Genomic DNA, 23,215 nt, shown 5'->3' on the forward strand with positions numbered 1-23,215 from the left:
TCTTGACAGCCTCTTATCTCATTAACCGGATGCCTTCTCGGGTACTAAATTTTCATTCTCTTTATCTTGGCTTACTAAATTTTTTCCCTCTTTCAGTGCTGTTTCTTCTCTTCCTCCCAGAATATTTGGCTGTGTGGTTTTTGTGCATATTCCTCCACATCACAGGTCCAAACTTGACCCTAAATCTGTTAGATGTGTCTTCATAGGATATTCCCCTAATCAAAAAGGTTATAAGTGTTACTCACCTTCTCTCCGTAAGGTTTTTGTTTCCATGGATGTTACCTTTTATGAGACACAATCCTTTTTTTCCCCGACTTCTCTTCAGGGGGAGTCTATTGGTATTGGTATGGATGAAGATAAGCCTGGGAAACAAAATGATGCTGCTGTCTTACCTTGGCCTTTGGAAACAAGGGGAGTTATTGGGAAGGAAACAGGGGGAGCAACTATACCTGAATCTAATGATCCTCCTTGTGATCCTCCTGGTAAATGGGGAAAATTTTACAGCAGGCGCAAAACACATGAAGATACTCTAGACTGCCAGGATCCTGATTCGAGTCCTTGTTCCAGCAACCCACTTGAATGTACTAGTACAACCAACATTGATATGCCTATTGCTCTTCGGGAAGGTACTAGATCTTGCACTGCTCATCCTATTTCCCATTATATCTCATATGAAAAGTTGTCTCCAGGTTTTCGTGCTTTCAACACTATGTTAGATAGTACCAGGATACCCAAAAATATCCAAGAAGCACTTGATGACCCAAAATGGAGGAATGCTGTATTAGAAGAAATGGATGCACTTACAAAAAATGGAACATGGGAGTTTGTGACATTACCTAAAGGAAAGAAATCTGTTGGTTGCAAGTGGGTGTTCACAATAAAATTCAATGCAGACAATAGCATCAATAGGTATAAGGCCAGATTAGTTGCTAAGGGATTTACTCAGACTCATGGGATAGATTATCAGGAGACATTTGCTCCTGTTGCCAAACTTAACACTATCCGCGTTCTGCTATCTCTTGCCTCCAACCTTGATTGGCCATTGCAACAGTTAGATGTTAAGAATGCCTTCTTGAATGGTGATCTACATGAGGAAGTTTACATGGATCCACCTCCTGGTTTTGAAAAAGGGGATGGTTCTGTGTGCAAGTTGCAGAAGTCTCTCTATGGACTTAAACAATCTCCCAGAGAATGGTTTGGGAAATTTACTCAAGCTGTTAAGGGAAGAGGGTTCACCCAAGCTCAGACTGATCACACCTTATTTTTTAAACACTCCGACAAAGGAAGAATTGCTATTCTGATCGTTTATGTTGATGACATAATTATCACTGGTAATGATAGCGAGGAGATAACCTCTTTGAAAAAATGTTTAGCTGACCAGTTTGAACTAAAAGATCTTGGATCTCTCAAATATTTCCTTGGCATGGAAATTGCTCGGAGTAAGGAAGGAATTTCTTTAACTCAGAAAAAATACATTCTAGACCTGTTGCAAGAAACAGGTATGCTTGGGTGCAAGCCGACAGAGACTCCAATTGAAGCTAATATCAAGATGGGTGTTGAGGACGGGGAAGATGTTGATAGGGAGCAGTACCAGAGACTAGTGGAGAAATTAATCTATTTGTCTCACACTCGTCCTGATATTGCTTTTGCTGTGAGCATGATTAGCCAATTCATGCATTCTCCTAAGGAAAAACACCTTAGTGCTGTTTATAGAATTCTCAAATACCTCAAAAATACCTCTGGTCAAGGAATTTTCTTTAAAAAGGGGCACAAAAGGATGATTGAAATCTATACAGATGCAAATTGGGCTGGCTTTGCAATGGACCGAAGATCTACTTCAGGATATTGTACTTATGTCTGGGGAAACCTTGTGACCTGGAGAAGTAAGAAACAAACTGTTGTTGCAAGAAGCAGTGCAGAAGCAGAATTTCGGGCTCTAGCCCATGGTATTCTTGAAGGAATTTGGTTACGAAGGCTTCTGGAGGAGTTGAAGATCTCTTATTCCCTACCTATCAGATTATATTGTGATAATAAGGCTGCTGTCAGCATTGCTCAAAATCCTGTTCATCATGACAGAACAAAACATGTGGAAGTTGATCGTCACTTTATCAAAGAGAAGTTAGAAGACGGTAGTGTATGCTTGACATATATACCTACCAAGGAACAGACGACAGATATCCTCACCAAAGGATTACTTAAGCCGACCTTTGAGAATTTGATCAACAAGTTGGGAATGATCAATATATATCTCCCAACTTGAGGGGGAGTGTAGATTATGTAGAATATTCTAGATAGTATTTATTGATGTAGTTGGTAGTTGTATATTTAGTTGGTAGTTGTATATTTATTGATGTAGTTGGAGGTTGCATATTTATTAAAGTGGTTGAGGTAGTTGGATGTACTCAATATAAAAAGGACCCATTGGGTCTCTCAATGAATCAAGAAAGTATTATTCAGATAAAACACTTCTTCCACTTCTTCTTTTCTTCATTACTTAATCATTGTTGTTATTACAATGAACTTCTAATCAAACTGCTATGGTATCATTTATCCTGTTTTTCTTGTATCTTGCATTATGCTTTTTGTCATGCTTTATTCATTGTGAAGGTCATTATCAGTAATATGTACTTGATATGCTGAATGATTTTCATATATACTTTCCAGCTAATTTTATAAATTTATATAAAGTTAGAATAATTCTAATTACAAATTTTCTGATGTTGTAGTCCTGTGTCTCCTATAACTAATGTGCTTCCTCTATCTCTGGTTCTTCTCGTCTCTCTTATTAAGGAAGCTTTTGAGGACTGGGTAAGAAAATTTTATTATTCTCCTTACACATTGCTTTCTTTTTTTACATGCTTTACTTAAGTTTTTTTGGAGGTAAGGGAATTCAGGTTTCATCCTTCAGGCAGATATTTTATACGAAGTTCCAATTAAGGATGTTAGAGGAGAATGTTGAATATATATGTATGTGGAAATAAGAATTTAATCATACAATGAACTTACATGTTTGTAAAATATTATGCTTATTTTGTTTCAAAATATGGTTATGACCTCCTCATTTACTTTGTTATTTATACTTTTTATTTTTTTTGGATGGCATCCTTAATTGGAAATTTTCCATCCCTCCTCATAGGAGTAGAATTTGTGTGTATTCTTCTTATTTATTTGTTTTTTTGATTTTTGTATAACAGAAGCGTTTTCAAAATGACATGTCCATAAACAATAATATGATAGATGTTTTGCAAGATCAAAAGTGGGAGTCTATGCCCTGGAAAAAGTTGCAGGTTGGAGACATTGTCAAGGTGAGAATGCTATAGATACTGATTATATAGATAATGCATGGTAAGCATTTGGATAATGCATCTTAGAAGGCCAGTTCGATATGTAATATGTATTCCAACTAAATTCTAACTAGTTATTGTGCTTGTCTAGCTCACATGAGTCTAGGAAAGTGTCCAAGTGATAATTTCATATGTCAAACTCAAACCTTTCCTAATGCATGGAAAGTATATTTTTGTAAAGTCTTCATTTCATGTATTTGCAATTGTGGATGTCATCTAGGCTCAAGTAATGATAATTCTATACAACAAAGTCTAAAAGATGAATGCTAACTTTGCTTGAATCTTTATTGTGATGCTTGAATCATCCTTTATACTTCACTTGATCTTTATTTGTTATTTGATCTTCAAGCTTTCATGATGTCTTTTGTATGTTGCTTGCTTTTTGCTCTTGCTTAATCTTTGACGTTTGTGCTCATCATAACTTCATAGTGATTGGTGGTTGTGGCAATGTCAATGTGCTCATGTCTATGGCAGTCAAATGCATAAACTCCACTTTGTGTTTCAACACCCCACTTCCCACTCTCTGGGTACAAGCAGCCATCTCATTCCACATCAAATTTGCTTCTGCATCTAGACTTCACGGTCTTTCTTGAAGCATTTTTTTCCTTGAAATCTTTTTGTTTTTCTTCATTTAACTTCCATCATCTTATTATGGGGTTTTCAACACTTCTCTGCATTTCTGCATTTTGTTATATCGAACCTCTAAAACTGCTAAATTAGGTTGCATAGTTATACACTCTCCAGGTAGACTTTGCAATCTGCATACAAGACTTCATTCTCTCTTTAAGCAATAAAGAAATTACTCTAGTTACAATTTTGACCGCTACGAAAAATGATTAGTTGTGAAAGGAAATCAATCTTGTAAATCTTTGATTTTCGGTGTAATTGTTAGTTTGGTTTGCAGATTTATGTAATCTACATACCCTTGGGATTTGTATTCCTGATCTGAATGTCATGGTTAAATTGTGGGTGTTTCTATTTACATTCAATACCTGCTGTGAATTAAAAGTTTTTCTTTATTGCAGGTAAAGCAGGATGGATTCTTTCCTGCAGATCTGCTTTTCATGGCTAGTACAAATGCAGATGGTGTCTGCTACATTGAGGTTTATTTATTTATATTTTTCAATCTCGTATGAGTTTTTTCGGGAAATTTTTTAGCAGTGTCTGCAGTATATTTACCTTGGGTTTGGGTGACAGACCGCTAATTTGGATGGGGAAACCAATTTGAAGATTAGGAAAGCATTGGAAAAGACTTGGGATTACCTGACTCCAGAGAAGGCTTCTGAGTTTAAAGGTTTACATCTTTTATTGATTAACCTATAATTCTACAGATCCACTAACCTTACGTATGTCCATTTTAAGTTTGAGGATACATGTTGTCAACCTTTCAATTATTTTTTAATCTGTTTTTTCTCTTAAACATTTATAGTAAAATTTTTGTTGCATTATCATAATTTTGGTTCGTACCGAGTAATTAGTATTTAGTACAAGGATTGGGCAATTGGCATTTAATCAGTCCATTGTGTATGTTACTATGGACTGGCTACATGCCTTGATTTCTTTGAGATGTAATTCTGCTTCCAATTTAATACGTATGACTACAGAAATGTATAGCATCTTTTCGAGTGACTCCCTCTTCTGTGTATAGGAGTTTAGCTGGTGAAATGGTATATTAGTTTCTTGTAGATATGTTGTAACTACTTGAGAACGTACTTACTGTTGGATTTTCATTGTTATTTTACTCCAATTTTCTTGTTTGTCTATCTTCCTTCATCGTAGCTACAAATTTGTAATATATTATTTTTTATGCAATTTGTGTGTTCAAATGTTCATGTTCACATTCCCCTTTCCAGCATCAGATCAGTTGTGGATTCAGGCTGAGTAAAACTATTATAAAATTGTGTAATTGAGTGTGTCATATATCATGCTGAATAGAGATCCTCCAATCAGATGGCAGTGTTCAATTTGGGTATCATAATTGTCAAAATCTGGACAGCAGCAGAGAGTGGTCAACCCTAAAAATGCTATAATGGGATAGAAGATAGCGGGATGGCTGGTATACTAAATACTATGAATGTAAGATTAATAATTTATACCACACATACAGTCATATATATTAAAAATAAAAAATTAGCCAAATTAAAGACATCTCTATCATTAATAATCCAAGGCCGTAGTCTAACGTTCAATCACAATCAATCTAAGGGATTATTAACTAGTTAACAACAAAGTCAAGGAGCATAAGGGGGAAAAATTACAGTGTACATCATCACGTATAAAAAAACAGAGTTATGCTGTTAGGCATTAGCTAACTCCTAACAAGGAGAATAATGTTTGAAGGGTTATATTCTAGAAGGAATAAACAATATGGGGGTCTGTAGGTTAGTTGGTTAACACAATTGATTACAGAAGAAGTTACTTAGGAGTTAGAGCTTAAATAGTGGGGGTTGTACACAATAGAGTAGGTTGAAATGATAGTTTTTTAACTAGGCTGTGGTATCCTCTAAGGCGTTGAGGAAACTGTTTGAAGTAGAGTCTGTCCCCATGATTTTAATCTTCTCAGAATGCTGCTGGATTCAGATGGAGAAGTACAAGTCGATCTAGTAGACCTCACCATTCAGCATTTGAGACCCTACTTGTTTGGTCACAGGTTTACTGGTATACTGGTCAAGTTTACACTATTTGTTGGAGCAGCAGATTACCACTCATAATCAGCAGAATTGGTTGGCAAAGCTACTGGCATATGTGTTTGACATTATCTACAAGGTTGGGACAAAGAATGGGGTAGCATATGCCCTCTTTTCAAAGGAAGATGAGAATGAATTACTGTTCATTTCTCGATCTTTTTGGAAGGAAGTTTCCTTCGTTGATGAGAAGGTTAAGGCTGATCCAGTTTTAGCTAGAATTTTGGCGAATCTTCAACATAAACCTAATTCCCTCCTTTATTATACTTTGAACTATTGGAGCATGGAAGAATTCATTATAAAGGGATGTTGCTTCTTTGTGCTTCTGCAGCTTGGACAACGCTACCATAGGAATTCCATGCCTCCCCTATTGGTGGTCATTCAGGTGTCTACAAAACTTACAGATGTGTGGCTCAGTCCTTTTATTGGATAGGGATGAAAGGGACCATTACTGCATTTGTGGTTGCATACCACATTTGCCAGCGCAGCAAGTACCAGGCTTCTTCCCTAGTTGGGTTGCTACAACCCTTACTATTTTTATTGCCATTTGGGAGGAGTTAAGCATGAATTTCATTGTGTGACTGCCTAAGTCGAAAGGTTATGATGCTATTCTAGTAGTGGTGCATTGCTTATGGGCATTATATCCCAATCAAACCTCCCTATTAAGATCGTGTCATTGCAGAGATTTTTGTCAGGGAATTAGTAGGGCTACATGATGTCCCTATCTCTATTGTCAGTGATAGAGATCCTAAATTTTGTATCTCCTTTTGGAAGGAGCTATTTTTCTTACAGGGCACGACATTGAAGACGGTACTAACTAGCAGGACTCTAGAGACTTGCATTTCTTTAGTTCTGAGCAACCTAAGGCTTGGAGTGATTTTTGGCACTGGGCTGAATACTTGTATAATACCAGCTTCCTTATCTCAACAAATTGCACCCGTTTTGAAGTCATTTATGGTAGACCTCCACCATCTCTTTCGCGATTTATCCCACGAGAAATCTTGGTAGAGGGGGTGATGCAAGACTTGTTCACTATGGTTGACATTGACCAAAGCTTAGTCCCATATGGTTCACTATGCTAATGCTCACAAGTAACCTTGCACAGTCCAGCTAGGGGATCATGTTTATTTAAAAATAGACCCCGCCATCAAGGCTCTATGCCTCCCATTTGCATCCTAAGCTAGCTGCTTGCTACTATGGCCCTTGCTTGGTGATTGGACAAATTGGTCCAGTTGCATTTCAGCTTCAACTCCCTCCTCAAGCTTGGATACATTAAGTTTTTCATGTATCTCAGCTTAAGAAGGCAGTGGGGATTCATCCTGCAGAGGAGACATTTATGCAGTACTCTACTATACGGTTCAGACTTTGGGTGCTCGAATAATTACCTAGCACGGGGAGTAGGCGTAATTGGTTTTGATTTAGTGGCAGAACCAACCCCTCCAGAGGAAGCCACTTAGGAGGATGTTACTACCATTCAGAGCCAGTTTTTGGACTTCAACCTTGAGGACAAAGTTGATCCTGTAGTGGGTGGTATTGTTAGGCACGAGCCAATTCCTAATAAGGAGAATAAGCTTTGGACGGTATATTCTAAGAGTAATAAACACTAAGGAGTTAGTAGGTTAGTTAGTTAACACAATTGGTTAAAGCAGTAGTTAGTTAGGAATTAGAGATTAAATAGCGAGAGCTGTACAGAATAGAGTAGACTAAAATGATAGTTTGTTATCTGGGGTTTCTCAATTGTAGGGTATTACCCTTGTGAGGGAGATATTCTCCTAGTGCATTCTCTCTTCTCATAACTGAATAACATAATTCTCCTTCCCCATCTCTCTTGTTTATATTTTCTCCCTACCATTCTTCCTGCATTTCTAATCTATTTTCATACGGTTCGAAGCTGGGAAAGACTAAGCTGGGCAAAACAGACAGAGCAAAGACATGAGAATAGAGCCTGGGGCTGCTTGTAAAAGGACGGGAAGAACACTGAGGTGCAAAAAGAGGGTGGGGCTGCTGGATTTTTTGATAGATAGAGGGATTCTTACACTAAAATCCTTCTGATTTTATAAAAGGGTGTAAAATTGCAAAAATCTGCAAAAGAAAATGAGTGGGCTTTGGCAAAAAGGGTGGGAAAACAGGGTTTTGGTCCCTGTTCATAGTTGAGGCTGCTTTTGATGAGTGTCAATTGTAATGATAAATTTAAACTTGATTTGTTGTTTATTTATTCAAGTTCTGACAAATTGTTTTCACACTATTTGCAGGTGAAGTTGAATGTGAACAACCAAACAATTCATTGTATACCTTTACTGGAAATCTTATAACTCAAAAGCAAACACTGTCTCTCAATCCAAACCAAATTTTGTTGCGAGTATGTGACACTTTTTTCTTGTAATGCTGTTTGGAGTATTTTTTGATATTGTGAGCTCTGTGTTTATTCATATGCTTGCCATAATTGTGTCATTTGATGGGGTTAGTGGAGTGTTTTTTCTTTGTTGGACTTGTTTTAAATATCATATTGTTCTTACCATCAATATGTGCTGATATTTGCTTATGAAACTGAACTAGCATTGACTTATTGAATCTCCTGCCTTTTCAGGGGTGCAGTCTCAGGAATACAGAGTATATTGTTGGGGTTGTTATTTTTACGGGACATGAAACAAAGGTTCGTAGTTGTAAAATGATGCCTAATAATACCTCTATCAATTATCTAGCCCTCGGTCTGAATCTAGTCAAAAGATAGTTATAAACATGTAATGATAGTAATGCATTGATTTTTTGAAATGTTACTAGTGACATACTGCTATTCTTTTGTACTTGTTATGATATCATAATTATCATTAGTGTTAGAATATATAAAGAAATATTTCATAATATCTTGAAATAGTTTAAGAGTATCTTAAATGATCTTTTAGGAATAGTTTTCTTATTTCTTTTTATTCCATTATTTGTTTCATTTTTAATTAGGATTTGGAGTCTATTATTAGAGTTAGAGATACCACTCCCCTTTAAACCCCAACTAGAGAGGGTGGGGGGAAGTCTTTGTACGTAATCTTACCCTTGCATAATTGCAAAGAGGTTGTTCCTCGGATTTGAACCCTGTTATCTTTCAGTCACAAAAGAACTTTACCACTGCTTCAGGCTCACCCTCAGAGTTAGAGATGTAATATAAAATCATTCATGTGTCTTTACCTAACAAGTTAAGCTTTTGGGAGAATTGATTCATGACATGGTGTCAGAACCTCTATGACCAAATGGTCTAGAGTTCCATCCTTGCTGCCCCCATTCCTCTAATAAAAATGTTGAATTTGATCATTGGGTAGGTGTGCTTGTGCATTGTAGACATTTCAAGCCTAAAGAGCTTATGTTAGGGGGCATATTAGAGATGTAGTATAAAATCATTCATGTATCTTCACTTAACAGCTTGAGCTTTTGGGAGAGTTGGTTCATGACAATAAGTATAAACAAGGATTAGTGTTATTTAGCTTGTAACACATTACACGTCCCATATCATTATTATATAATATTATTTATAGTATGTTCTCTCATTTTTTCCTTGTCTACCTAAATCCCTATAACTTCATCATGGAATTGGAGCGGTACACCCCTCCTCTATTGCTATGTGTTTCTTCTTGCATCATCTCTCTTTCCACCGTGCCACTATTAGTGATGTTTCTCTCTTAGTCAATGGGCTTTTCTAGTTGCCGAAATATTCTTCGGAATCCTTAGATTGGTTCGTGCCACTGTTGTGTTGTTTTTTTGGTGGCCTTTTCTCCGCCATCCACTGCCACCCCATGATTTTTTGTCGATGGCCACACCCATTATAACATGTACTAGTGTAGCTTTGTATCTGTACTACTACATCCAGAGTAATCTGGGTGCACCCTATTTCTGCTATGTCAACCTGGCATCTGTTTGGATAGTTAGCACTGTTAACATTTAGTTACTTTGATAAAGCCTGCTTAACAAGCTTGCATGTACTATACGTAAACGGCTATGGGTTTTCAGTATTCGAGTTCTTGAGAGAAGCCATAGATGAGAGAAAGAGAGAGAAGAAAGAGAGAGAGAATGTAAGAATTGTATTATGTAATCTGAATGTACAACGTGCACTCTATCACTATATATATAGAGTGATGATCTAACTAAATGAGTACAATGATAACGGACAGCTAACACCTAACAGATCTGTAACAGACTGGATAGGAAAAGTATCTGATACATGCACGCACATTTAAAGAAGCTACAACTACATATCTAATACACCCCCGCAAACTCAGGGGTCTTGAGTCACTGAATCAAGAACTCTGAGTTTGGCTCTTAAACTTGCAAAATGTCCAGATGGAAGAGGCTTTGTCAAAGTATCTGCCAGCTGATCTGAGGCAGGAATATGATGAACAATAATCTCATGTGCAAGAACTTTCTCTCGAACAAAAAATATATCCAGTTCCATGTGCTTTGTGCGGGCATGCAAAACAGGATTATGAGAGAGAGCCATTGTGCTAAGGTTATCACAGAAAACATGTGGAGTATCAAAGGAGACTTGTAATTCACAAAGAAGAGACTTAATCCACAAGATTTCAGCACAAGTAAGTGCTAAACTTCTATATTGAGCTTCAGTTGTGGACCTTGCTACAAGAGTTTGCTTCTTGGACCACCACCAAGAAACAAGATTAGGACCCAAGAAGAGAGCTGCCCCTGAAGTAGAACGCCTGTCATCAGGGTCACTTGCCCAATCTGCATCACAGTATGCAGTGAGAGTAAAGGGAAGCTGAGGATTTGCCTTTTGAAGAACAAGGCCGAAGGTAATAGTCCCTTTTAAGTATCTTAAAATTCTCTTCACAATTTTCCAGTGGTCATCTAAAGGCTGACCCATAAATTGGCAAACCTTATTGACAGCATAACTAATTTCAGGGCGAGTGATTGTTGCATATTGAAGAGCACCCACAACTGATCTGTAGAGATGAGGATCTGAAAAATAGTGTGATCCAAACCATGAGAAGGCATGGGAGAAGAAATTCCTTTAGCATCAAACATATCAGCTCTAGTAAGTAAATCACTTATATATTTAGATTGGGACAACACCAAGTCACCAGAAAAATGAGGCTTAACCTCAACACCTAGAAAGTAATCAAGATTGCCAAGATCCTTTAGTGCAAATTGAGAATGAAGCTGCTGAATCAGTTGCTGAATATAAGAAGCATTAGTACCAATCGCAATGATGTCATCAACATATACAAGGATGTAAGTGCAGTGAGAAGATGTTTTGGAAATGAACAAGGAAGGGTCACAACAGCTTGATCGGAACCCAAACTGTACTAAAGCACCTTTTAGTTTGTCAAACCATGCTCTAGGAGCCTGTTTAAGCCCATACAATGCTTTATTGAGCTTGCAAACTAAGCTCTTATCAGAATTTTCAGACCCAGGGGGCTGTGACATGTAGACATCTTCTTGTAAGTCACCATTGAGAAAAGCATTATTAATATCCAACTGCCGAATTGACCAGGAGTGAGTGAGAGAAAGAGTGATCATTATTCGAATGGTGACAGGTCTGACTACAGGTGAAAAGGTTTCATTGTAGTCAAATCCTTCTTGTTGATGAAATCCCTTAGCCACAAGTCTAGCCTTGTATTTATTCACAGAACCATCAGGATTTTCTTTAACTTTAAAAACCCATTTGCAGCCAATTGATTTCCTTTTGGGAGGCAGAGACACAAGAGTCCATGTATTGTTAGTTATTAAAGCATTATACTCAGCTTGCATGGCCTCAAACCAAGGGGGACTGGTTAGAGCTTGTTTCACAGTAGATGGTTCAATATGAGCAAGGAGAGCAATGGATCGGGCTGCTGTCTTAGATCTGGTCTGAATAGAGTGTGGAGGTGAAATTATTGGTAAGGAGTTTGGGGGAATATATTCAGAGACTGAGGAAGAAGAAGAAGAAGAAGAAGAAGAAGAAGTGGAGGAGGGATCAGAAGAGGACTGCACTGTTTGGGCAGGAAGAGGGCTGTGAAAGGAAGAAGAGGAATCAGATTGAGAGTTGGACTGCAGAGGAGAGCTCAGGATAGGTGACTGAAACTGTACAGGTGACAAAGTATGAGTAAAAGTAGAAGAATGAGGAGACACGAGGAATTTGAGCAGAAACTGGAATGATTGGAGAAGTGGGACTAATTCTGGTGTCAGTCCAAGAATGATAAGGAAATTTATATTCATTGAATAATACATCCTTGGAGATATAGACTCTGCCTTCTCTACTTAAACAGACATAACCTTTGTGATTTGTGGAGTAGCTAAGAAACAAGCATTCTTGAGAACGAAACTCAAGTTTGTATCTGTTGTAAGGCCTCAAAAAGGGAAAACATGCACACCCAAAGGTTTTAAGAAACTGATATTTTGGTTTTTGCTTATACAATTTTGTGTAAGGAACATCAAAATGTAAAGATGCAGTGGGTAATATGTTTATTAAATATATTGCTGAAAGAAAGGCATAATCCCAGAATTTTTTTAGTGGTAAGGAGGCATGAGACAATAATGTCAGTCCCGTTTCAACAATATGACGATGTTTACGTTTAACAACACCATTTTGGTGATGAGTGTGTGGACATGCAACTCTATGAGTAATGCCATTGAGTTTAAGATAATCAGAAAAGGATTTGAATTCCTCACCCCAATCTGTTTGTAAAGCCTTAATAGGTAGCTGAAACTGAGTTGTTACCAATGAGTGAAATTGTTTAAATGTAGGAAAGGCATCATATTTTTGTTTCAGTAAATAAATCCAAGTGTATCTGGTATGGGCATCAACAATTGAGAGGTAATAAGTGTATCCCATGGTTGATGTAAAAGGAGCTGGTCCCCAAAGGTCACAATAAAGTAGAGCAAAGGGAGTATCATATTCAGACAGAGAGGGATATGAGGGGAGTCTATGTGCCTTACCAAGACAACAAGATGAACAAAATTCACTGACAATTTTATTTGAAGCTGGAATGTTACAAGAGTGAAGCATCTTTGTCAAAGTTACATGATTAGGATGCCCTAGACGGCAATGCCATAAGAAAAATGCAGAATCTGAAGGCATACATGATTGTCTATCACTATTACAAGACTGATCAGTGTGATTCACAATTTTATTGACACTATGAACATGATTACATTGTGAAATAGCACCAGAAAAGGTGTTGTCTGAGCTAGAAGTTGTGGATGGCAGAGTGCAAGAAGCAGATTTCAAAGGAAGAGAGATGTCTGAGAACTTGTACAGACCATCATCTCCAAGCACTCCTCGGAGAAGGATGTTATGAGATACCTGTGATTTGACAAAACAAACATTGGGATGAAATTCAAAATAAACACAATTATCTTTGGCAAATTGACTAACACTCATAAGGTTTTTCATAATGGAAGGAACTAACAAAAGGTTTTTAAGATGCAAACTTGTATTAGAATCACAAGGTGACAGAAAACTTGAAGATCCAATTGCTTTAATGTTCAAACCTTGCCCATTACCAATGATGACCTGATCAGAACCACTTAGTTGTTGACTCTGAATCAAGTTCATTGGGTTTGCAGTAACATGATGTGAAGCACCTGAGTCTGGATACCACTCAATAGCTGGAGAAGAAATTGGAGTTGGAAGCAATCCTGGCTGTACAGTCATCATAGCTTGAGGTACAGTAGCAACTGGACGAACATACTGATAATTTCGCTGCTGGATTTGTGGAGTCTGATTTTGAGCAAAGAATTGATCGTTTGATGAACTCTGTAGAGGTGGAAGTGTGGGTGTGAAGTCTTCATCAAAACGATGCCAGCAAGATCTCACATCGTGACCATATCTGTAGTAGAGCTGACAATGAACGTTTTGTCTATTCCCACGGCCTCTACCTCTATTATTTCTTCCAATATATCGTCCTCATCCTCTGTTGAAGTCATTAGAGCGAAGAGTATTAACAAAACCAATCTATTCAGAGACCTTACCAGTGCTCTGTTCTTGGTTCGCTAAAACAGGGGCAAACAGAGGAGTTGTCTCAGCAGTGTTGCTCTGTTTTTGAGCTACATTCACAGTGACAGAGTCAAGAAGGGATTCACTCTGTTTCAACAGCATCTGTTCATGTGTCATCAACTCTATAGCCAGATCCTCAACGGAGTAAGGATTTTCTCTTCCATGAACGGTTGTTACAAAAGCATTATACTCGACTGGAAGTCCTTCCAGTATGTAATCTGTTCTATCTTCATTTGTGACTAGATTTCCTATAGCCTTTAATGAATCACATAGGCTTTTGATTCGAGACAAGTATTCCTTTGCAGATCTGTTACCTTTCCTGATGGTTCTTAGTTCTGAGCGCAGTTGACGAGATCTAGACTTCATCACTCCATGAAAGAGCTTGTGTATTTTGTCCCAAGCTTCGTATGCATATTTGACTCCAAGAATTTCATTGACAACAGATTCTGAGATTGTTGATAGAAGCCAAGACAACAACATTGAGTCTTGTGTAATCCATTGCACATACTCTGGATTCTGGATATCGTTCTCTCGATCTTCATCAGATGCAAACTGTACTGGAATCTTTGGTTTCACCAGGTGACGATGAAGTTGGTGTGAAGTGATAATAAGTTCGATTATTTGATTGCAGAACAGATAGTTGTTTTCAGTGAGCTTCACAGTGATTTGATGATTGAATAGAAGTGGTGAACGATTCTCCATTTGTGTTGAATCTTTGTTCGACCTAGAAGATGCTGGAACGCTATTTTCTGTTGAAGTGTTGTTGTTGGTGTTCGATGCGGAAGACATAGTGGAGCACAAAAATGGATCAGGCCCTCAGAAAGAGAGCTCTGATACCATATTCGAGTTCTTGAGAGAAGCCATAGATGAGAGTAAGAGAGAGAAGAAAGAGAGAGAGAATGTAAGAATTGTATTATGTAATCTGAATGTACAATGTGCACTCTATCACTATATATATAGAGTGATGATCTAACTAACTGAATACAATGATAATGGACAGCTAACACCTAACAGATCTGTAACAGACTGGATAGGAAAAGTATCTGATACATGCAGGAACATTTAAAGAAGCTACAACTACATATCTAATATTCAGATCTGTAACTTCAATCATAATCAAAGAATCTCAATTTTCCTTCCCTCGTGCTTTTCTCTCATATTCTTTTGGTTTTTTCCCACTTTTTTATGGTATCAGAGCTCTAGTTCTTGGGGCCCTGATTCATTTATTGCGTCCAATCATGGCTCAAGCTTCCACTCAAACAATTCATTCTGTGTCTTCTCCCTGAGGAGATCCACCAAGAATTTTCTACTTTTGAAACAAATAATCGAGGCACCAATCATTGCTCATCAACTAGAACAATTCTCATCCATCCAAAAGTGCATGAGATATGAGTCAGAAGAGGATTGGTTGATCGAAAGAGTGAATCCAACATATGTTGAATATGAGAAAACCAATGGTTCTCACATGGCTGCAATCGTCGATGTTAGAAGAGATTATCGACAAAGTCCTTCATATCAAACTATCACACCAAGCTTGGGAAAAGTTTCATCGCTACTTCGATTCAGTGATAAAGGCCAAGGCTAATCAAGTCAGATCTAAGCTTAGAAATATTAATGTTGAGATATATAAAACCATTAATATAGCCTCACCCAAAAGCTTAAGCCTCACTGATACGATACCAAACTTATGGTTGAATTCTAGAAGTGTATACAGGGGATCAATACATGCTGAGTCATCAAATCAGTTATGGGAGAATATTCCCAAATTTGTGAGAGTGGGAATTGGTTAGTAACCGTGGCAAGCATGGCAAGTTTGTTACTGCTGAGCTATTAGAATAAATAGGAGATAGTAGGTGAATGGAAGTATCTTTTGGGGCATTTGGAACCTTGGGCACCTTAGGGTGATTTGGGAGAGACTAGGGGCTCTAGAATTCCTCTAGAATTATCCTTTACTGTTATTTCCTTGATTGTTGTAATTCTCTTTTATATTCTGCAAATTGTCTCTGTAATGTGTCTTGCTTAGAATCTCTGTAATTGTCCTTTGTTTCTTCCTTTACAATACTGTTGGTGAAGTTGCTTATTGTAATTCTGTTTTCTTGTCCAATATATATAAAAATCCAGATTCTTCTGGGCCCAAAATAGCTTGTGTTTCTGTTGATTATTTGATTATCTTAGTAGTCTGTATCACTCACCCAATAGCTTAAGCTTTTGGGTGAGACTATATTAATGGTTTATATATCTCAACAAATATATTAATGGTTTTATATATCTCAACATGGTATATCTCAACAATTAAGAAGAATGACGAGAGCATTTAAGAATATCTTGCTCGTTTGAATGCTCTTGTTGATACACACATTATCGGAGATCCAATTTTTGAGCAAGAACTCATTGAAACCGTTCTTGAAGGTTTGCTGGAGGATTATGCTCCTTTTATTACATATTTCCGTGGACGAGAGTCTTCAAATAGTTTTGAAGATCTGGAATCACAGTTGCTGGCTGAGGAATCAATGCCTGCAATGTTTCAAGCTGCATCTCAAACCATGGGCTCCATTAATGTTGCTCACTGTGGACCTCTGTTTGCCCCTATTTAGTGCTCACCAGAACAGGGGTATACCAATCAATGTTCTCGCCAACAACATGTGATGCATGAAGCTGATAATGGCTGAGGTAAGCCTCCTCAGGAAGGACGTGTTAGCTGGCATGGTGGTCGTTATCAGAATTGTGACGAACGAAGTGGTGGCAGGTCACCAGTAACCTGCTAACTCTGCTGACATGAAGTTTCTATCTGTTGCTGGAGGTTTGCTACAGCTTTCTCCTTAACCTGGCCCTTCGACGACTTAGAATTTTCCGATGACTCAAATTTTCCAGGTGACTCGGAATTTTCCGGTGAAATCTTCGTTTTCTCCTCACTGCACCCTTCCTCATCAAGGATATCTTTCTGATCTTTTCCTCCATACTTCACAGTCACAACTTGCTGAACTTTCACACTCAACTACACTTGGACTAGTTCAATCACCTTGTGCCCCAATTTTATCCTCCTTTGATCAACTAGCTCTTGATTGCTACCCAGACTCATAAGCTTCTCACCATGTAACCACGGATCCTTAAATCCTTCTCCAAAGCTCTCAGTTCACTGGACCAAATCAGCTCTTTGTTGGTAATGGCCAAGGTTTGCAAATAACTTCTGCTGGCTCCAATAAATTTCCCTCTCTTTTCAATTCTAACACCACCCCGCGCTTGCATAATCTTTCTTCTTGTTCCATCTATAACCAAAAACTTAATTAGTGTGAGCATATTTGCTATCTGCTGATGATAACCATGTTTATTTTGAGTTTACCCTCGTTTCTGTTATGCAAAATCCCAGGTCACTAGTTAAATTCTTCTTCATGGCTACGTTAGACAAGACAAATTGTAAAAGTTTAGTGGTCTTCAGCTTTCCACTAGAGCTTCTTTTCGTGCTAATATTGTGTCCTCTAGCTTCTGTAATAACAATAAATGTAACAATGTGTATAAAAAAAAAACGTAGTATCTAATTCAGATAGTCAACCTGTGAATAATCCTTGTATTCTCTCTTGTAATACTTTTGTTTTTCAATCAAATGTAAATGTTAGTTTTGAATACAGAAGTCAACCTCTCAAAATTGTATTTAAAAAATGTAATACCAGTCAGTAATGAATCGTTGGTTGACTTCTGTGCAGCATGTTGTCTTGGTAAATCTCACTGATTACTATCTTTCCCTTCTACTGTTTATACTGAACCTTTTACTCTAGTTTATAGTGGCTTGTGGGGTCCTGCTTCTCTTAAATCATCCCAAGGCTTTTCTTACTATATCTCCTTTGTTGATATAACCACATGCTTCACTTGGATTTATGCCCTTAAGCTAAAATCAGAAGCTCTAACAGCACTAAAACGCATCAAATCTTTTATTCACCGTCAGTTTAACACTTAGTTTAAATCTCTTCAAACTGACAGACTTAAGGTGTTAGACCTTTCTCATGACATTCCTAGAAATACTTTGACCAAATATGTTATTTCTGGGTAAATTCATAAACATTATTGGTTAGCATTTAATATTTTCGGAAATATATTTCAAATATGGGAAAAAGAAGTGGGAATTAGAGTGGAAGCTAATAATTTGGTTGCATGATAACATTGCTAGAAATACTGCTGGTGTTGAATGTGATGATTGCTGTCCTGTTTGTTTGAGTTCTTTTGTTCAGTGTGGATGAACTTATGTTCTTGGACCGAGCTTTATAAAATAACTTGAACTATATTTGCTCTTTCAGGACATTTTGTTGTCGTTTCACCTTGTTGCAGCATGTTCTACTTCTGTAGTTGTTCATGGATACTGTTTTACAGACATTTGGAATAACATTGCAGGTTATGATGAATGCAATGAACGTTCCTTCCAAAAGAAGTACATTGGAGAGGAAGCTAGACAAGCTCATACTCACTCTATTTGGAACTCTCTTTATGATGTGCTTTATTGGGGCCATAGGCAGGTGTGTGAGTTAAATATTGAGTTTGGCTGCGCACCTTCTGATCCATTGCAAATGTTTTGATGGGACGTACCCCTCAATCTACAATTTTTCTAAGTTAAGGTTAACAAAGAAAGTAATAATGACAAGTCCGTCATAACTAAATGGTTTTATAAAAAAAATTGTAATTATAGAGCGAGAAGTTTTATAAAAAAGCACAAGCATTAATGACGAGTCTGTTATAACTATAAATTTTTGTAATTGTGATTACAGAATGGGAAGTTGAGGAGACTGTCCTTTTTTATATTTCGTTTAATTAAATAATGATGGTATTTTGGGGAAAAAAATGAAATTGTGACCAAATGTGGTAATCCCTTATATTTCTGAATGATTTCCTTGGATTTGTGTGAGCTGCAGTGCTATCTTTGTAAACAAAAAATATTTTTACTTACATCTTGATTCATCGGAAGAGGGCTCAGCACAGTTCAACCCTAGAAACAGATTTTTGGTACTGTATACTTACTGCATCAAGATGACTAGCCATCTCCTTTATTTCTTCTCTTAACTTCTTATTTGTTAATTCCGTGTCTTGTGTTGTCAGGTTTTTCTTCTGACTATGTTTACCCTTATCACACTATACTCAACAATCATCCCCATTTCACTTTATGTGTCTATAGAGGTATGTGTCTCAGTCATTTATATGCCCTAAAAATGCTGATATCTTAAGAGAAAATGTTATTTACTGTGGTTATTATATCAGATGGTAAAGTTTATTCAGTCAACTCAATTTATCAACAAGGACTTGTGCATGTACCATAAAGAAACTAATACACCTGCATTGGCCAGAACTTCAAACCTGAATGAAGAGCTTGGGCAGGTAAGTTACTATGACATTTTTTGCTTGATTGAAAAACAATTATTATTAATGAGAAAAAAAGAAATTGTAAGATAGACAACAGCATATACTCAAAATGGAGGAAAAAAAAACAAAAGAATAAAAGAAATCAATCTAAAGAAAGGTTTCTAAAACCATCAGGATGACCTTCTAAGAAAACCCAGAATAAAAGTAGTTTTGTATTGTGACCATCAATTCTCTGCCATGTCAAACACAATATACCCACATTAAATGCCTGAAAAAAATCCTTGACCAAATCCTTCTCAAAGTTTGCACATTCAAGAAAGAGATGTTTTCTCCTGCTTTATTGCTTTTTCATCTCCAAAATTCACTAATGATTAATCTCTTTTAAGTTCCATTTGCACCTTTTTCCAACTCTACCCTGGAGAAAATTCCTTTTTTGTTAGGTATGAGTCAGAACATTATAATGAGAATAAGGTTTTGAGGGTATATTCCTGAAGGAATAAACTGTAAAAGGGTTAATTAGTTGGTTACAGGCAGTTACAATATAAGTTCGGAGGTTAGGTAGGTAGTCAACTAGGAGAAATTGTAATGCTGAGGATCATCTTGAAGAGTAACAGAAAACTGAGCCATCCAAGTTGCCCCTTGGAAAGAGGATTCCTCCTCTTGATTTCCTATCTTCTGAATAACAGAATACCCTTATTACAACCCCTCTATCTCTATCTCTTTTCCCTCTTTCTATAGTTATAGACAACAACTGTTCTAGGACGCTAACAGTTTTGGTATTGGCTGGAGTGGAGTCAAGAATCATAGCTTTAGAGAATTCTGTGGAGTTCCTGATGATAGTGGCCAGCAACCATGGCACATACCTTCAAGAGATCAAGCAAAGCTTATATGGGATTCACAGCATCAAGCATCTTATTGGAAGGTGGATGTAGAAGCAAGGCATTAAATTGGAGGATGATAGCACAATTGAGCAATTTGTTCGTGAAGAGATTCATCCCTATTCGACCAAGCATGTTGAGGAGAACGGAGAGGGTATTGGGTCGGATTGCATTGGAACAATGGCTCGTTCTTGGGCAAAAATGGTGGAGCTACCCACCTTTGATCACAATGATCCTGTAAAAAATCAATTCAACCCAAAAGTTTAAGCTGTTGGGTGAGGCTACATTAATGGTTTTATATATCTCAAGACGCCCCCTCACACGAGAGCCCATTGGGCTTGAAGGGTGGACAATGCACAGGCTCACCTACCTGTGCGAAGAAGGAAATTCTACTAGAAAAAAAGTGGGGGGCGGTGAAGATCGAATTCGGTACACCGAGGCTCTGATACCATGTAAAGAACTAATTCAATCCAAAAGCTTAAGTTGTTGGGTGAGGCTACATTAATGGTTTTATATATCTCAACATATCCCTTGGGTTGGATAACGAGGCTGAGACTTTTTTTGAGGTGCAGCATGTCAAGTCATTGGAGAAGGTGCATTTGGCTTTCATTATTGTGGAGGGGAGTATCGTTCAATGGTTTAGGTTCTTGCGCAAGAAAGACTTCTGTTGTAAATAATTGTAACTAGTTATTTATTTTTTCATTCTAGAATCTTCTTTGGGCTTAGCCCATTAGGTCATTTAGTCTCTTTAAATAGAGAACTCTTGTACAGTTAATATATTTTCCTTCAATTTTTCAAGTTGGTATCAGAGCTCTCGATTCTGAGGGCTCTGCTTCCACGACTGCCGTCTTTAGAGAGGAACACTATTTGTTTGCCTTTCAACGCCACCAAGCCGCCACTGGAAAATTTCCAGGGACCATTCGGACCGAGAGGACCTTTGCTTGACTCTTTTCCCCCCAGATCTATCAGTTTACGGATGTACTGTTCATGCGTACTGTTCATCGTGCATTGTTCATCGCCGGAAACACTGTTCGTCTCCGGAGTTAGAAGTTGTTTGGGTGTTCGTATGGTTGATTTTGTTGTTGTTTTTGACTTTTTCTTTGTGTTATGGCCGATTTTGATGGTGATTCGACTGTTACACAACCTCCATATGTCTCTTCATATGTGAATATTCGGCAAGGGGAGTTGGAGCAGCTTAAGGCTGCTATTGAAAATCTGTGTGAGCCATTTGACAGTTCTTTGATCTTGTCTGATAACCTCTTCTTGCTTCTTGCACTTATTTTAGAACCTCATGGATTTTGGATTCTTGTGCAATTGATCATATGACTTGTCTTGTTGAGTCTTTTCTTTCTTATCATCCTACTGTTGGTATTCATATTATAGCCGTTGCCAATGGATCCCATAAATCAGTTATTGATTCTGGTAACATTCACATTCAACCTTCCATTTTTCTTAAAAATATTTTTTGTGTTCCTCAGCTTTGCACGAATTTTATCTCCACTCATAAGCTTACAACTGATTTGAATTGTTCTATCACCTTTTTCCTTTCTCATTGTGTTATTCAGGACCTCATCATGAGGAAGACAGTTGTAATTGCTGATGAGCTGGGTGAGTTGTATTATCTCCTTCCAGAACATGCTATAAAAGATACCAAAAATAGCTATGGATGACACATCATCCTTCTACTGCAAAATCTATATTTTGCTCCATCACAAGCGTCTGGGGTGTTTAGAGAATAATATAAGCACTTGAGATTAAATAATAGAACAATTGTATATCAAATAATAGTGTTACAACATACAAGAGCTCTTTATTTAAAGAGACTAAAATACCTAATGGGCTAAGCCCACAAGATATGGGACTATTCTATTATATACACTGAACTATTCTAACACCTACTCTAACACTCCCCCTCAAGCTAGTGCATATATATTGTAAGAATTGAATCTGAAATATATTGTATATTCAAGTGTGTAAGTCTGTACAAGGAGACTCTCTATTTATAGAGACTAAAAGACCTAATGGGATGACCTAATGGGCCAAGCCCACAATCTAGACTATTCTAGACTATTCTAATAATAATAAATTAATATTATTTCTAACACTCTGATACGATACCAAACTTATGGTTGAATTCTAGAAGTGTATACAGGGGATCAGTACATGCTGAGTCATCAAATCAGTTATGGGAGAATATTCCCAAATTTGTGAGAGTGGGAATTGGTTAGTAATCGTGGCAAGCATGGCAAGTTTGTTACTGCTGAGCTATTAGAATAAATAGGAGATAGTAGGTGAATGGAAGTATCTTTTGGGCATTTGGAACCTTGGGCACCTTAGGGTGATTTGGGAGAGACTAGGGGCTCTAGAATTCCTCTAGAATTATCCTTTACTGTAATTTCCTTGATTGTTGTAATTCTCTTTTATATTCTGCAAATTGTCTCTGTAATGTGTCTTGCTTAGAGTCTCTGTAATTGTCCTTTGTTTCTGCCTTTACAATACTATTGGTGAAGTTGCTTATTGTAATTCTGTTTTCTTGTCCAATATATATAAAAATCCAGATTCTTCTGGGCCCAAAATAGCTTGTGTTTCTGTTGATTATTTGATTATCTTAGTAGTCTGTATCAATTGGTATCAGAGCTATCCGATCCGGGTAGCTTTGAACAACAACAACAACAAAAAACAAGAAAGAAAGAATGGAAAACAGATCTAAAGATTGGAGGAAAGAAGAGAGACAGTTGGAAATCAGATTTGAAGATTGGAAGAAAAGAGGAAGACAAGTTGAAGAAAATCATAGGGAGATACTCAGGCTCCTTGATGAACTTCTTGAGAAGACCAAGAATCACTCTTACAGTAAACGAACGAACAGAAGGCGAGACGGAATGCAAGTTTCACAGCCAAAAATGGAAACCCGAAGAGGTCTGGTGATGGAGAATCAATTTCGCAGAATGAAGATTCCTTTATTCTATGGAGACAGAGAAGATGATGAAGCTT

The 23,215-nt window shown here is 37.4% G+C and overlaps 1 protein-coding gene across 1 annotated transcript in view; it reads left to right on the forward strand.

The window, feature by feature from the left end:
* Positions 1–346: 346 nt before the first annotated feature.
* Positions 347–23,215, forward strand: part of LOC133285122 (phospholipid-transporting ATPase 3-like) — a 46,955-nt gene continuing 24,086 nt past the window's right edge. The window contains exons 1-12 of the mRNA XM_061482296.1: positions 347–482; positions 2,608–2,617; positions 2,727–2,808; positions 3,195–3,305; positions 4,370–4,447; positions 4,542–4,638; positions 8,281–8,387; positions 8,616–8,681; positions 18,387–18,508; positions 18,902–18,992; positions 19,086–19,163; positions 19,245–19,361. Coding sequence (XP_061338280.1) covers positions 347–482; positions 2,608–2,617; positions 2,727–2,808; positions 3,195–3,305; positions 4,370–4,447; positions 4,542–4,638; positions 8,281–8,387; positions 8,616–8,681; positions 18,387–18,508; positions 18,902–18,992; positions 19,086–19,163; positions 19,245–19,361 — 1,095 coding nt within the window. The remainder of the gene's footprint in view (positions 483–2,607; positions 2,618–2,726; positions 2,809–3,194; positions 3,306–4,369; positions 4,448–4,541; positions 4,639–8,280; positions 8,388–8,615; positions 8,682–18,386; positions 18,509–18,901; positions 18,993–19,085; positions 19,164–19,244; positions 19,362–23,215) is intronic.

Source organism: Gastrolobium bilobum, unplaced genomic scaffold (assembly GCF_033153095.1).
Source record: "Gastrolobium bilobum isolate Gb01-03AN ecotype WA unplaced genomic scaffold, APGP_CSIRO_Gbil_v1 utg94591, whole genome shotgun sequence".
Taxonomy (NCBI): domain Eukaryota; kingdom Viridiplantae; phylum Streptophyta; class Magnoliopsida; order Fabales; family Fabaceae; genus Gastrolobium; species Gastrolobium bilobum.